Source organism: Xenopus laevis, chromosome 2S, assembly GCF_017654675.1.
Source record: "Xenopus laevis strain J_2021 chromosome 2S, Xenopus_laevis_v10.1, whole genome shotgun sequence".
NCBI lineage: Eukaryota > Metazoa > Chordata > Amphibia > Anura > Pipidae > Xenopus > Xenopus laevis.
Window position 1 is genome coordinate 46,358,103 of NC_054374.1, and position 16,941 is coordinate 46,375,043.

General features: G+C 38.0%; 1 protein-coding gene across 3 annotated transcripts in view; it reads right to left on the bottom strand.

Annotated features, from left to right (window-relative positions):
- Window positions 1-1,080: 1,080 nt before the first annotated feature.
- LOC108709404 (protein MLP1) overlaps window positions 1,081-16,941 on the bottom strand; it is a 46,328-nt gene continuing 30,467 nt past the window's right edge. Inside the window, exons 10-16 of one of the 3 annotated variants that reach the window (XM_018249194.2) lie at window positions 14,578-14,651; window positions 10,642-11,447; window positions 7,988-8,069; window positions 6,412-6,526; window positions 4,781-4,882; window positions 2,661-2,737; window positions 1,081-1,542 (exon numbers count right to left, since the gene is read on the bottom strand). In XM_018249194.2, coding sequence (XP_018104683.1) covers window positions 1,455-1,542; window positions 2,661-2,737; window positions 4,781-4,882; window positions 6,412-6,526; window positions 7,988-8,069; window positions 10,642-11,447; window positions 14,578-14,651 — 1,344 coding nt within the window. In that variant the 3' untranslated portion in view covers window positions 1,081-1,454. Of the gene's footprint in view, window positions 1,543-2,660; window positions 2,738-4,780; window positions 4,883-6,411; window positions 6,527-7,987; window positions 8,070-10,641; window positions 11,448-14,577; window positions 14,673-16,941 lie in introns of all 3 variants that reach the window. The other 2 variants (XM_041583733.1, XM_018249193.2) reach the window with 2 other exon arrangements.

Below are 16,941 nucleotides of genomic sequence, written 5' to 3' on the forward strand. Positions count from 1 at the left end.
GACTCTAAAAGGAACGTATATTAATTTCATGGGGTTTATTTTATGTACATATATATATATATATATATATATATATATACGTGATTATATAATCTACGTGAATTAGCGTTGTCCAGGCGAATTTACGCCTGGCAAAGTGTTGCGATGTGCGCAAAGGCAACGCTGGCGAATTTTAGCCGGTTAGTGAATTTGCCCCCTAGAGTGAATAGTGAATAATACACGTTTTTAAAATTATATCCTTCAGTTACTGTAAAGATGGTCTTTTTGGAGTGTCTCTTAGGATGAGATTTGGGGACAATGCTGTTTATTCTTCTCCAGACAATCCTGTAATAACTGTAGAATAAATTAGGAAAGTAGGAAAGTAGTTAGCTGCACCTCAACTGACTGCAAAATTTAAGTTTTCTTTGCTGTAGTATGTTGTTTGATATTTACACATTCTAAATACAAACTACTGATGTTTCATCATTGGATTGTTTCTGCACGTATTAAAGATAAAGAAACAAAAAGAAACCCCTTCTCATTATTTAAAGGGAAACAATCATCATATGTTACCCCTACTTTTGGTATATACAGTAAACTTGCTGTCTTTGCAGATTTGCTTAGCAAAAGGACTGGGCCATATTTTGAATAGCATTCTTTTGCTGGAGTTTTGGAAGAAGTGTTTTTTCTTATTGTTTTTACGAATTTGCGACAGGCAAATTTATATTTGCAAAAGTTTTGCTATTTGCGACTTTTATTACATTTCCCCTTTAAGCTTTAAACATAAAAAAAGTTTCAAAAATTTGTTTGTACATAACGAAAAAAAACCACCAAGACACATTTAACTTTAAATTCGCAAAGTCTTTATTAAGAAATAACTTACTTCTCCTCCTCTCCTATAGAAGGCAGGGAGGAGAAATCGAGCTCTGCAGATGGTTTGTTGCCCTGTCGCCTTTTCTGAAGAGGAGTTCAAGTGGAGTATCGGTAAGTTATTTCTTAATAAAGACTTTGCAAATTTAAAGTTAAATGTGTCTTGGTGGGTTTTTTGTTCGTTATGTACAAACAATTTTTTTAAAAAAAAAAAAAATTTCATGTTACTGGTCCTTTAAAAAGTACACTTTATTATCTGGTAGATTATTCATATCATTTTGAAAATGTTGTTCATTATAATGTGAATCAATAGCAAAAAATAGGGTAAGGAACATGATTATGTTTTCATACTTTTTTCAAATTTATTGGCATGTTGTATGCTCTGCAATTGCCACTTAAAATTGAGCCAGTGGCTATGCTTAAGAAAAAAAAAACATACTCTCACATACAAACTTTATTCATGCATTGTACCAGTGCTTCAAGCAAATAACCTGTCCTATATGCTTTCCACTCCAAATAAGGGGGGACATTTTTGGCCAAGGATGTTCCAATAATTTAAAGTTGGCCGAAGGCTGGGGAAACTGTGCCAGATATTCTCTGCATCTTTAGAAACAGCAGCTTTTATTCTTTTCTGTTGGCTGTGTCAGATTTACCACATTATTTTTCATGTCATCCTCATGCTTCTTTAAAGATCTGTTACAAATACACAGAGAGAAGAAAACTGCATGATCGTGGCTAATATAATAGATAGACGAAAAGAGAATTAGCTCAGGGTAGGGGTCACTATCAGCACTTTTATCTGGAATGACATTTGAAAGAATATTCAAATGAAGCAGATTCCAGAGAGCCCTCATTTAAATCAGAAGAAAGCTCTCTACAAGAGCTGTCACATTTTGTAACTGTATTGTTTTTTTATTAATATGGTAAGGACAGTGATAACATAAACTTAGGACTGTTTGATGGGTCACCAATGGGATCGCTGCTCTGGACCAGCCACCACCTTACAATGGATATCATTATATTGTGCAAAAACAATATGGGCCCCTTTCTACATCATGCTGCTGCAACCCCTTTCCTCCAACCCTCCCCATGAGCAAATAGATCAGATGGCAGGGGTACATGCAAGAAAGAGCCTAGTACTACCTTGAAGTGGGTGATTGTGGGTAAGAGGATAAAATTACCAGTGGATATACATTCCAGCAAATGTTTTCTTAAAATATTTTAAAATACAATTAATTGATATAAGCATTACATTTGTGGGCAGATTTATCAGATTCTAATTGAAAAAAATTAAAATTTCAAGCTAATTTTTGTTTACTTTGACTAAGGAATAGTCCAGTTCAATTAGAATTTGAAAAAAAGGGGAATTCCGAAATTATCATGTACTGTTTCTTTAAAAATTCGACTTCAACCATTCGCCATCTAAAACCTGCTGCATTGCTGTTTTAGCCTATGAGGGACCTCCTAGTCAAATGGTGGACTTTGGAAAATCATATGATTCAAATGCTTTATTACTTCAATTCGTACGATTCGAATTTGATTGAAAATGGACCTATTTGGCCAAAAAAAACCTTTTTGAATTTTGAAGTTTTTCAAATGCCAAATTCGACCCTTGATAAATCTGCCCCTAGGTGATGAGTCTACAAGACTGTAGTAGACATCATTTTTTTTTCATTTTAAACACACTTTTGTGTTAAATTGTGTAATTTAATAAAAACTAAAAACCCTGGATATTCTAGATGTAGGAAAAACAAAGTACACAGTACAACTACACAGCTTTCTAAGCTATTTTAGCTTTCTATAAGTTTTACCTGGCCATTTGAATCAGTGGTTCTGTTATGTAAATGCCTGATGCTGCACTGCATTCAGCAAACAATAATTTGTACTCCTAGAGTAGAAAATGAATGATTAGTTTGAAGCATACATTTTCAAAAACAACTATCAATCCCTAACCCAGTTAAGGACATGAATTAATGTTGAACAGTCTGCAGCAAGAAAATGAAAGCAAAGGCTACAATTGGCAACTGCACTCGAGCTGTCTAGTACCTATGTTAGTAAATCCACCCCCATGTACACGGGCAAGTGCACTTACAGTATTCTGGCTGCCACACATGATGATTGATGGGATACTCTTGGGTGATGGCAGACTGGAGATTAGTCAGCCATCGACAAATCTTCTCTACTGTGGGCAACTAATCTCCCCAAATGCCTTCCCACCAGCAAGAATGTGAATCGCCTCACCTGACCTGATGCGGTCCACCCTCACCCTCTCTGCTTATTGCCCCTTAAAGGAAAACCATAAATAATGAACAATGTAGGCCCCTATAAAAATATATACATACAGCAGCTCTTATGTAAAACCCTGCATCATGTAGATAAACTGTTTTAAAAATAAAACACTTTTTTAGTAGTATATGCTGTTAAAAACAAGGGCGCCGCCCCCTGGGATCCGACACACAAACAAGCCAACTAAACCATACATGTTAGTAGTGTCGGACTGGCCCACCGGGATACCAGGAAAACTCCCGGTGGGCTAAAGTGTCAGTGGGCCCTCATGCTGCTAAACTTTTGGCCTATTTCATGGCCATTCCCTATTATATGAGAACAAAGAGGTTAAATAGATGGAATAATAGATTATAGTATATAATGAAAACAAACTAGGAGAATAGAGGTTGATTGAGGAGATGAAGAATATTAGTACTGAGAGTGGGCCCCTGGTCTAAGGTTTGATGGTGGCCCCCTGGTTTAAGGTTTGATGGTGGGCCCCTGGTGTCCCAGTTCAACACTGCATATTAGGTCACATGAGCTAATAATGGACAAAGTTCTGTCTTTTGCTTCCACACTTCTTACTGTTACAGTTAGTGCTGCTGTATTTCTGGTCAGGTGATCTCTGAGGCAGCACAGAGATTGTCATAAAATGGGGGCTAAAGGGAAAATATGTAAAAGGGCAATATTTACTTAAATATATATTCCAACATGGTAAGATTCTTTAACATGCCACATAATATGGAGTGAACTATGTTTTGCTTAAAGGAGAAGGAAAGTTACTTTATATTTGAGGGTGCCAAAAGTTAGGCACCCACAAGTGTTTCTATTTAATTACCTGATACCCCAACAGAAAACTGCACCGGTTAATCCAGCGCACCACAGATCGATCGTCTTCCGGCTTCTTCCTTCCTCTTGAGGCTGCTGATGTGCAGTAGCGTGAAAAGCCGAACTTTAACGAAAAAGCTGGCTATTTTGTTCTACTGCTCATGCATCTGCCCCGGGAAATTTGAAGAAAGAAGAAGCAGGAAGGTGATCAATCCGTGGTGCTTGCTGGAAGAACCCCCTGTCGGTGCAGTTTTCTGCTGATAGGAGAACCGGCCTGGAGTGTGAGGTAAGTAGATACAATGACTTGGGGGTGGCTAACTTTTGGCACCCCAAGTAAAAACACCTTTCTTTCTCCTTTAATATTCATTATGGGGGGAGCAAAGATTGCCAATGCTCTATCTACACTAACAAATATACATTTCCAGTAAACTAGTAAAGGCTTTTAAGTGCCACCTGGTTTAATTGTTTTTTAACAGACTGTTGTATAACAGTAACTCAATTTAAAAAGAGGAGTATGTTTATTAGGGAGGCTAAAACTGATGAATGTATGAAACATATGTCATAAGCAGGTTTTCTAGTTCACCTAGGGTTAAGCTTTGGATTTGGGAATATAGTGGTTCCCTTTTGCACAAATGTATCATCCGCCTGCACATATTGAGCCAGACTTCATTCTATTTTGGTACCATGCAGCATTTATAAATGGACTCTGACTGCCTCTTTCCTCCCTAAATGAGGTATGACTAATTACAGGCCTGTTAAACTGGAATTCTGCACATGGGTGTTAAAAGATCTGAAAAGCAGATTATTTTGTATAAAAGAGCAATCACACACAACGTACTTGGGCCAGCTTTTCTCCATCTGCTGTTGTCACCTCTCTTTCAGCTTCGCAGTCTATTTTATTTCCCATAAGGAGAATGACAATATCTTCTTGTGTTTTAGTCTGTAAGAGAAAAATTAAAGTGTCTGATCTGAATAATGAATAATAAAGTGTAAATGAGGAAAAAAAGTATATTAATGTATAATAATATAATAATAACAATAATAAGAAGAACAATAATAACAATAATAATTAATTATTATTATTATCATAATAAACTGGGCTTACCTATTATAGGATGACAGAGTGCAAAACTGCCATATGATTGTGGCAACATTTGTACTGAAAACTGTGCCTGAAAAGCCCAGTTTAGTGCCTGTATGCATTGAGCTCCAAAACCTAGGAGCCATTCATTTGCTTTTTGAACTTGTTATTTAAATGGTGCTGGAATCACCTTGCAATGTAATTTGCTGTGTAAAACATCCATGATTCTAGGGCGGTGCACTTGTAAGGGGTTAATATTATATTTTAGTGTCATTGCAAGTTCAAATCACTAGCTGGCAGTCTACAACAGAAAACCCCTTTAGAATATTTTGAACCATCCACTTTGATTGATAAAGAAGATATTATGGATTATAACAAGGGGCCAAAAGTGAGCTACCGGAGAGGTGTTTAAGTGTACTACTGATCAATTCTATATATCTGGATTAGATAAATATAGGTCAGATCCGGTAGAGCTCACTGTAGTTGGTGAGCAATAGGGATAGGCCAACTAGCTGAGCAACTGAAGCTCCACTGATGAGGAATGAAGGGGTCAGTACCCTGGGGGTGCCTCACTATTCAGGGACACAGTGGCAGGGGAAGGACTTGATAAGTTCCCATGCTACATCAGAAGCCTGAGTACAACAAGGGCCCCCTAAATGAAGGGATAGTCTCGGGAAGGCAGACACAAGAACAATGAATGGTTACCCTATGATTTTAATGTTAGGAGCTTTGTGAAACATTGAGAGGACTAGAGAAATTACACTAGTGACCGTGACTAAAGTTGTTACATGTTAGTTCATCTACAAGGTTGTGGTAACCTCCATCTTAATTTATTCCAAGCATTTAAAGGGGTGGTTCACCTTTAAGATAATTATTAATATGTTATAGAATAGCTAACATTTTCAATTGGCCTTTATTATTTCTTTATTTTAAAGTTTTTCAATTATTGCCTTCTTCTTCTGACCCCATCTAAAAAAAATAAATGCTCTGTAAGGCTACAAATGTATTGTTATTGCTACTTTTTATTACTCCTCTTTCTTTTCAGATCCTCTCCTTTTCATATTCCAGTCTCTTATTCAAATCAGTGAATGGTTACTAGGGTTATTTGGACCCTACCAGCCAAATTTCTGAATAAAAAGTTAAATAACTCAAAAACCACAAATAACAAAAAAGAAAACCAAATTCAAATTGTCTCAGAATTTCCCTCTCTACATCATACTCAAAGTCAATTTAAGGGTGAACAACCCCTTTAGCTGCAAGTCTTCCCTTTATCTTTAACAGTAGCGTGGGCACGGAAGGATTAATTGGCCCTGAAAAGATCTCTCAGTTGCCATTGACCTTTTGCAAATGTACCTCTTTATTTTATACTTACTATATTTTGTACTTACTATGATACAGCTCAGCCAGTACTGCACGGCAGCAAACGTGTCTATAGAAGTGACATCATACATAATCACCAGCCCGTCCGCTTTTCTAAAAAAATGCTCTGTGATACTGTGAAACCTGAGGATATTTAGCACAATAAGGACCAATCCACTCACATCTCATTTATATACTGAAATTGATGTGGCGAATTTTAATTGTATGTTACTTGTTTCTGTTGTTGCTTTTGTTTCTAAGACCTCCCTCTTTTTTTTGTTTGATTCTAGGACAAGAAGATGTCAGTTTGTGTCTTACCAACAACTTCTCTCCTTCATTACTTCTCCATTGGGTTCTGTCAATGCATCCATTCTCCATTATACTGTAATAGATACTGCTGTGTCTTAATATTAACCCATGCTTGAACATTTACTGAACTTACCAGCTCAACCTTTCTTCTCTTTCCTGAACACCCTCTTTATCACAATTTCTTTTGCAACACCACCATTAAAATCCATTGAAACTAAAAAACATAAAATGCTGCCTTGATCCCTTCCTTTAGGAAACCTCCTTTCTTTCCAGCCCAAATACTGTAATAGAGGTATGGGATCCGTTATCCGGAAACCCGTTATCCAGAAAGCTCCGTTATCCAGAAAGCTTACGGAAATTCCGTCTCCCATAGACTCCAAATTTTTAAAAATTATTTCCTTTTTCTCTGTAATAATAAAACAGTAGCTTGTACTTTATCCTAACTACGATATAATAAATCCTTATTGGAAGCAAAACCAGCCTATTGGGTTTATTTAATGGTTACATGATTTTCTAGTATACTTTAGGTATGAACATCCAAATTACGGAAAGATCCGTTATCCAGAAAGCCCCAGGTCCCAAGCATTCTGGATAACAGGTCCCATACCTGTACTGTAATTATTCCTTACAAAAATCTTATACCTATACACTTAACAAATGACTATGCCACACCCACTCTTTGCACAGTTAAAGCTCTAGCCTTGGTACATACTATACTTACTGGGCACAGAATGTTAAGCCCCACCCCACCCAGAATGTTAAGCCCCACCCCACCCAGCTGCAACCCCATAACCATCTGTGGTCAAGTTACCAAATTCTGTGCTCGCTGTGCATGTGCCCAGCAGTTGGTCAAAACGGGATTTTGGCTAAAATGACTCCTGGTTGGCTTACCACTTAATTGCCAGGACAAAAGAAATAGGCATTCACCCAAAACATTCCTAGGTCTAGTACTAGGAGTTTATAAAATGTTAGTCCAATGGTTCTTACATGCTAATAATACCTTTACTCCAAAGGTCACCAGCTTTTCATTCAATTGTAGCATTTCAACTCCATTATTTAATGACATTAATAAATCTATATGGGCAGTGTATTAGAGATAAGATATGATTGTGTGCATTGAACAGAGATTGCATGGTGCATAAAGATGTGTGCTTGTGTTAGGGGTAATGTAAAAAAAAGTCGCAAAGAGAAAAACAATTTGCACAAATAAGAATAAAAATTAGTATTTTGCAATGTAACTTTAATTGCGCACTTTTCAGAGGTGCTTGGAATTAGGAAATCCTTGCTTGTTCTTACCTCTCTTGTCCAGCAGTATCCCAGAGTTGTAGTGCAAAACTCTTATCATCTACATTTAAGGTTTTTATACGGCAGTCTATCCCTAAAAATGAGAAAATAAGCCTTGTTAAATTCTATTAACAAAGCTGTTCTGGGCACAAATAAATCCCTTTGATGTAAATCAGAGGAAAGTACACAATATTAACAAACAGTAGTTATTTCATATTTCCTATCTAATTGTAAAGGGACTAAAGGAGTTATTTATGAACTCTTTTTGCAAAATTGCAAAAAAAAGGTTACTGCACTCCCTCTCGGCTGTCCCAAATGCTCCATTGTATTCATAAGAGGTGGGAGGACGTCCACTAGTGTCCCCCCCCCACTCGTACCCTAACTTGAGCGCCATGCAGGATGCAAAGTGGCCCTGTCCTTTATATAGCAGGCGGTTAGGAAAGTGCTCCCTGACACTTTTGCACCTGCACCTCAAACCAGATGTTTTTTATTCAGCATGAGGTGAAACTACAGCAAGACCAGAGGAAGAAGTGTAGCCTTGAGTACTAAGCCTCTGTCGTAAAGGTTTTAAAGAAATTGATGTAATAAATGACATTGCCCAGGTGCAGTAATCTATAGCAACCAATAAATAAGCCATCTGTCTTGGCACCAGTCTTGCCATAGGTTACTGCACCTGAGCAAACTTATTACCTTTTGTTACAAGTTGGGATGTTTGCTAAAATGATTCATGGAGATTATAAACCAACTGGGGGCTGTGGGGAAGGAAGACTGAGTATGCCAGAATATACCAAGCTTTGACTAGTTGACTCCTATCCAAAAAAGGCGATCTAATCTCTGCAATGTGTTCTAAGTCTGCCCATGTGCTTTTTCTTGAGAGTATAACTGGTATAAATCTCCCAGGGCCCATCTTCCAAATATGCCTAAACAACATTAGGTAGCATATACTGAAAAGGGAACAGCAACGCTCAGGGCCACTCCCAGATCACTAAACTCCTCACTATGTAATGGAAATTAGTCCAGCAAACCTGCAGATAAACAACATTGAATCTGAGATATCTTGGTCAATTCCTATAGTTTACAACAACAGTGAGTATGGCTACATAGCTCAGTTGGTTCACTGTGAACCTTGCCCAAAACATCAGCTTGTACATCCCTTACATGAATCAGAAAATGTTCACTAAACTGTAACTGCTGTCCCAAAGTGTTTATCTGTGCTACATTATCTTTAACTTCTTCCCTTATGGCAGAGTATTCCCACAAACCTGAAGAGAGTACCAACATCATTCATTCCTGCCATTATACACCGGAAAGTTTATCACTCTGGTGTGAGCTTGTGTTCACAGCTGCTGAAGCAAAAATGGAAAGCTTTTTATGCAATAAAATTTAATTTTTTCAACTTTCTACATCATAGGGATCATTGATGATTTGGAAGGCAGTGCAAAAATATGGGAACATTTTTCTATTGTAATTACGTTCTGACGCATAGCACACTATTTAAGGAAAAAACAGAAGCAAATCTATGACTGGTTATTAAGGTGTATTCCTGAAGCCTAGCCTGCTCCTACTATTGTTATATCCAGTTGCCATTCCTGCCTGTTACTGAGCACAAACCTCTGCCGCCTGTCTTGACCTTCTGCTTGTGACCCGACTCTGAACCTACACTGTCTGCCCTTGACCTGGACGTGTTTGACCAAGCCTTCTCTCTCAACCCAGTACCTTGCTTCTTTATTATTAAATAGCCTCACTGGTTTCTCTCCACCACAGTCCCCCTGTTCAACCTTCAGTTGGGATTTGCATTGTGTGAGTCGCTTGTGGGTCATTATCATCTTGATTGAGTCCATCTTCACTGGAATTTCCGGTAAGCCTAACAGGTGTGAGTAAGTGAGATGGTGGTAGGGTAGATTTGGTTGGAGCTCAATGTCGGTGGTGAGAGGTAGAGAGACGAGCAGCTGAGGCTCCAATGAGGAGGAAGTGAGGGATCAGTGTCCCATGGTACTCTCCCAATTAGGGACCCAGATGGATAGGGACTAGAATATGTAGGGCCTAGTGTACCTGGAACATTAAGCTGACACCTCTGCTAAAAGTCTGCAATAAGGAGTGATGTCCCTGTTAGGCAAGGAGGGTTTGGGAAGTAAGCAGGAGGCTGGGGCTCTTGAAGTGGTCAAAAGTGTGTTGAGGAGAATACGTAGTTGTGCTGAATCACTAGTGGCTGATAATATTTGTTGTTGAGTTTATCTCCAGTTTATTCATATTTATATATTACATTGTGGAAAAGGATTCCCAGAGAAAGGAACCTTGGTGTGAGTTACTCAAGTAACTATCCCAACTGGGGACATGGGACACCATGTAACAAACATACAGTTGCTTTTTATTTGACACTTAACTCAATCACTGCTTCTTTTCTGGCTCTCATCTCAGTCTCTTAGCATGCCCTTGGAGCTCTCTCTGAAATCTCTCTTTTCTTCCCTGTCCTTTCCCTAAACCAATCAAAGATTTGGGACTCCTCCATCTCCCTTTGCAGAAACTCTCACCAATGTAAAGATGCAGATCTGAGAAGCCCAATGTTGTTTTAACCTCCTTACATCTATTAAAAAACAATATCAGCATTTCTAATAATATTGTGGGATATTATGTCATTTGGCAAAGAGATTTATTGAGGTTCTTACCTACTGTAGCTGAATAACCTTGGTGAAAAGATCCATCATGCACTCTGTGTAAAAATGATGTTTTCCCAACACTTGAATTGCCCACAAACAATATCTTGTAAACATGGTCTTCCTGTTCTGTTGGATGAGATAGAGAGCTTTTCTCTTCAGCGCTCTGTGTTGGGTCTTGGATGTCTTGCTTGCTTTCATCATTTTCAAATTCTGAAACATTTTCCTGGATAGTCACTTTGTTATTAATCTGAATTTTCATATCTTCTGTGAGGGTATCACTTTGCAGTGCGTTAATAATCTGGGAGATTTCTACTTGCAATGGGTTTTGGCTTGATTTATCACTGCCCGTCACTGAAACACTCTTCAAAGTCTGCTCTTGTTTTTCAAAATTATCTAGGTTACTGAAAGCTGAGTGTGTAGTTTGGACAAGAAAAATATCTTTTTGGGATTTTGATATTCTTAATGATATTTCTGGCTGGTCTATTGATACATCTGGATTTTTTTCATATCCAAGGGGATATTTATCCATTTCTATAATATTCTGTTCATTCATCAGTTTGTCAGAGTTTTTTTCTGTTTGCACATTATAATGAGAATCGCTTGATTTATCATGTATTTCTGAAATTTCAGCTTCACTATTGTCTTTAATAAAGAATTCCGGTATTGGGTCTTCTTCTGTGGAGATGACTCGTGTTACTGACAGTGACGTTTGGTCAAGTAAACTGTCACCTTTGTCCTTGTATGTGATTGATGTTGTCTCAACATTATTGTGTTCAGATGAGAAATGTTCTTCTGTATCTAAGGCACAGGAAAACCTTTTTGGGAGGTGAAAAAAACATACAATATTATGTAGAGCATTGTATATAATGCAATATTTACTTACATTATTATATCAATGTGATCAATACTTGTTTCATTTGTTAAATAATTGACAAATAAAAAAAACATATGCACACATATTATTGTAGGTAAAGAACACAATACAGTAGTTGCAAAAATGACCCTAACATAAGAAATTTACAACAAATTGTGCTAACTACCTTTTAGCCAATAGGTGTCAGGACTCTCCCTTTCTATATAACTATGGCCAAGCAGTGACTATTTAAAGTATATATACATAGAATATTTATCATTTATTATTTTAAAATAGGTTTTACTTACATTTCAAACAAAATTTAAGTTCCATATTTGAATTTTTTTCCCAGTGAAACGGTTAAAAATCAGAACAGAAAATTTTTTTTTACTCTATATTCATGCTGATTTATTAAATCAAATTAAAATACATAGCATTTTCCCTCATGGAGCCTATGCTATGTGTTTTAATAAATTACTTTTTATCAACATGAATATGGAGTAAAATTCTCTTGTCATGTTTTACCTCAGTTTGGTCACTAGAGGTCTCTAACATGCTGTTTTCTATATACTTTACACTTACTAATATAGTATTTATCTACTTGATTCCTATAGTCCATTTTTTGAGTATAAACATTCTATTTGTTGTTTTGATAAAAAAAAAATCACTGCTGGAAATATGTTGCTGCAAATCTTAACCAGGCAAAAAATTATGGGTATGTCTTCTAACGGATTTGTGTAAATATTGCTTAACTTTCTTAAAAAACAAAATCTTCATGTCTTGATAACACAGTGCGTGTATGGTGGGAGACGAGTCAAACGATTTTTGGCACAAGACTTGGATATCGGTCGGCTCGTTGATCGGGCTGGTCGGAAAATTTTTTTAGGCTCTTTTGAAGGCACCCAAACATCGTACACTGTTTTGCTGAATCGTAATCGTAACACCTTAAACCAGGAGTTGAATAGAATTTGATTTCTGCCAGTAACTCAGGATTAAAAAAAAAAAGGACAAATGTCCATCAAGTTTAAGCTTTATTTCCAGGAGGAAAGTGAAAAAAAATCTGGTTTTAAGCAACCTTTAATTTGTCTGAGATGGGGAAAAAAAATATTCGTGAAGGGCAATTAGATCAGTCACTGTAATGTGTTTGACATGATCTGTCTTTCATAACCCCATGCTAATTACTATGTATAGTGCTATTCTTCAGAACATCATACTATATATGTAGCAGACAATATAACAGAAGTCAACCTCATGCGCCTCTTTACAGGTCTGTTTACTCAGTTTCTTTCTGTTTCTATTCTCAGTCTCAGACTTGGCTTTTGCTCTATTGCTTCAGAACCACCAAGACTAAGAATAGAAACAGAAAGAATTTGCGTTCAATAGCAAGTCATGTACCGGTATATTGGAAATTTCATGGAAATACAGTTTCATTTAGGCAAACTTTTGTTTTGGAGGTTTACATGATCTTTAAGACCTACTAAAATTTGCAGCCTTTTCTACATTTAAATGAAGAGTTATATAGAATATTATATAATATAAGTGAAAATTGCAATTCAGCCTATAAGTGTTTCCATCCACAACTCCTTCTTTAATGCAGAGCACTGTGTTGAACAAAATGACACAGATCACTGCTGGGCAATACCATAGCCTTTATAATTCTTGAAATACGAATTATTATAGTTAGTTACATTAATTTATATAGCACCAATATATTCCACAATGCTTTATGGAGATTGTAATTATTGATATATGCAGTGTCGGACTATGCCGTTGAGACACAGAGAAAAAACTCGATAGGCTCTGGCCCTCGTGGGCCGATCCAGACCTAGTGGCCCTTGATGTGGTTGAAAGAAAAAGAATGTTCAAAAAGGAAAAGAAAAGTTCAGCTTTTCACTCTAATGCACATGCCGGAAGTGCTCGCTGCAATAACCCCAGGCGAGCTGAACTTTAAATAAAAGTCAGCTTTTTCATTCTACTGTGCATGCGTCTGCCCTGGAAAATTTGAAGAAAGAAGAAGCCGGAAGAGAAGCGCTCCTTGGTGCTCGCTTGAATAACCCCAGGCCAGTACAGTTTTCTGCTGATAGGAGCATCAGCCCGGGGTTTCAGGTAAGTAAATACATTCACTTGGGGGTGCCTAACATTTGATACCTCCAAGTGGTAAACAACTTTCCTTCTCCTTTAAGGCAGACCTTGCCGCTAGGCTGTGTAAGGTATGATTTAGATATTCTTCCATAGACTGTAATAGTTGTATTACAAAGTGTCCCAGCATATTTAATGGAGAAAGAAAGGGGGGGCTGATTAATGTAAGAATAATGTGATACTCTATTAAAAAAAATGTTATTAGCAGTTGCAAACAAGGTACATTATACAGAACTTATACTATTTCTCATTACTCTGGCAAGGAGAATGAAGATATATTCTAACTAACCCAACTCATTTTCTCCAGTGTTTCTACTACATGCAGAGCAAGGGAATTGAAAAAAAAACATTAAATATGACTCTTCCTAAAACTATGGATTATTTTTGATGGGCATTTTCATACAAGACAACAGCTGTATTCACTGACGTGGAGGCCTATTTTTTGAAAGGTCAGATTTTAGTGGTTTTAGAGCTTTGAAACCACAATTAAACTCGATTTCTCTAAAACCACAAAGGTCATTTAAGTTATTAAAAGATCTGAAAATAAAAAGTATGAATGGAAAAAAATGCGCAAAACAATATGAAACCCTCAAAAAATATCGGATTTCATGCCTATACTGCAATATTCAGCCCCAGTCATATTACTAGGATTGCTCAATGCACACAAGCATTATGCCAGTGAATGCTTAGAATGGGTGCAAAGGACTTTGCTTCCCTTTTAAATGTGACTTTATTGTTTACATTAAAGTACAAGTGCCTAAAAAGCAGCTCCCTGCCACAGGAAACTCTGAACCGTTTCCCATTCAGACATCAAACACTTGTCAGACTAACTGCCAGCGTCTGAGCTTTTCTGAATGAGAGTTTTGAAGTCCAGTGACATCACATAGTAACAGTACAGTGTTCCAGCTTTTTCCTTTTATTTAGAAAAAACAAAACACAAGTTGGTGACTTACATTTCTTCCGACTCCACAGTTGGTTCAGGCATCATTTCTCCCATTTCAATATTTTTATCCTTCTGGGATTCTTCCTGGAAAAAAAGCTGATAGAACTATATTATGTTCGGACATTGCAAGTGTAACGAAAAGGACTACGAGTAAAGTATTATGAGATATAATTTTTTTTAATGAATTATAAAAGTTTTATTTTTCCCTTTAAACTGTTGTTGCCTACATTCAGTATTTTATTATTTAGGGTCAGGGTGCACGCTTAGATTCGGGGAGATCTCCTCTGCTTCAGGGCAACTAATCTCCCCGAACTGAGGCAACTTTGGGTGGCTTTGGAAAACGAAGCACTCCAAGTGCCATCCTGCTGGCGATTTACATTCTAGCCGATGGGAGGCAGTTCGGGGAAATTAGTCACCCTGAAGAAGAGAAGATTTGTCGCTGGGTGTCTAATCTCCCCGAATCTGAGCATGTGCCCTGACCCATAAGTTCCCTGTGGCTTGGGAACAAGTTCTAACTATTGTCTTGCAAACAAAATGTGTATTTATCAATCATACTTTGCATCACAGACAAAAGCCAGTTTTTAACCCAATCATTATTTTTTTCCCTCGTGCCACATGGATTCCTTGCACAGTGTGGTTCTGTTATAAGGTGGTTAAACAGCAGGCATAGAAAATACTAAAAATTAAAGCAGCTAACATCAAATTAAGGAATTTGACATTAGGGATGTAGCGAACGGCGGAAAAAATGTTCGCGAACATATTCGCGAACTTGCGACAAAACATGCGAATAGTTCGCGAACGTCGCGAACCCCATAGACTTCAATGGGAAGGCGAATTTTAAAAGCTAGAAAAGACATTTCTGGCCAGAAAAATGATTTTAAAGTTGTTTAAAGGGTGCAACGACCTGGACAGTGGCATGCCAGAGGGGGATCAAGGGCAAAAATGTATCTGAAAAATCCATTGTTGACACAGCGCTGCGTTTTGTGCTGTAAAGGGCAGAAATCACACTACGTCACTCAGGTGATGTTTCTGGACACGGAATGTGAAAAAGCTCACACAGCTAGGTGGCACTTGGTTAAAGACTGGGCAAATAATGCCTGCAAGGTCAACGTATACACTACAGCCGTTGGATACGGAATATATTATTGCTGCTTGAAAAACGTCACTCGGGAGGTGTTTCTGGAGACGGTATTATTATTGATATTTAGACAGCTAGGTGGCAGTTGTTTGAAGAACAGATGCAGATGAGAGATCAGCAGCAGGACAGCTGCCCACAGCAGCTACATACAGAGCACTGCAGTAGAAGGTAGATTACTAGCCAGCAAAGCTACCTAACCTAAAATGTCCCTCAAATCCCTGCAGAGTTCTGTCCCTACAATACAGAGCAGTATCAAGTAGATTACTAGCCAGCAAAGTTACTATCAACTGTCCCTCAAATCACTAACAGCTCTCTCCCTACACTAGCTCTTCCAAGCACACACAGGCAGAATGAAAAAACGCTGCAGGGCTTCAGTTTATATATGGAAGGGGAGTGGTCCAGGGGGTGTGGGGGTGGTCCAGGAGGGAGAGCTTCCTGATTGGCTGCCATGTATCTGCTGGTCTGGGGTGAGAGGGCAAAAATAAGCGCCAGCTAAGGCGAACCCAAATTGGCGAACGTCGCGCGACGTTCGCGAACATTCGCCGAACGCGAATAGTCGATGTTCGCGCGAATTAGTTCGCGGGCGAACAGTCCGCGACATCCCTATTTGACATTACAGTGACTTCATGACTGTCCCTAATATCGTATTTCAAGTACTCCAGACATGAGATCATGTCAGTAGAGAATTCATAGCAATGCTGGAGCTTTATTTATGATTTGCCAGAACAGCAACAAAAATAAGATTTACCTTCTGTCCTGCTGCTGCCTTACACTGTCTGGAGTCCCAGTGAGTAACAAATGAGTGTCTCAGGTGTGGCCCTAATATGCTGAATAATATGCATGTGTTCCCAGGTGTGGCCCTCATATGCATGGGTCCCAGGTGTGGTCCTCATTTCCATGGGAATGTGCATATGTTGAAAATATGTATTTGCATGAACTATTGTTTCCCAATTATCCATTGCAAACCATCAGATCTTTAATTTCCTTCATCACTGATTAAGAGCCCAAGAGCTGATTGCCCAGTAACATCAGAAGGTTTCAGCACGTCGTCATCCCAAACTGACTTCCCCTTCTCATACTTAAAGCATTTCCTTATCACCAAAGTACTTCCTATCTTAGAACAGTGTCCATAGTACTTGTGCGGCCCTAAGCAGGAGCCAAGGATCCTTGTGCATAATCAGTAATGCTACCTTACCTGAACCTTACACCAAATCTCAATAGAAGTTAAAGTAATAC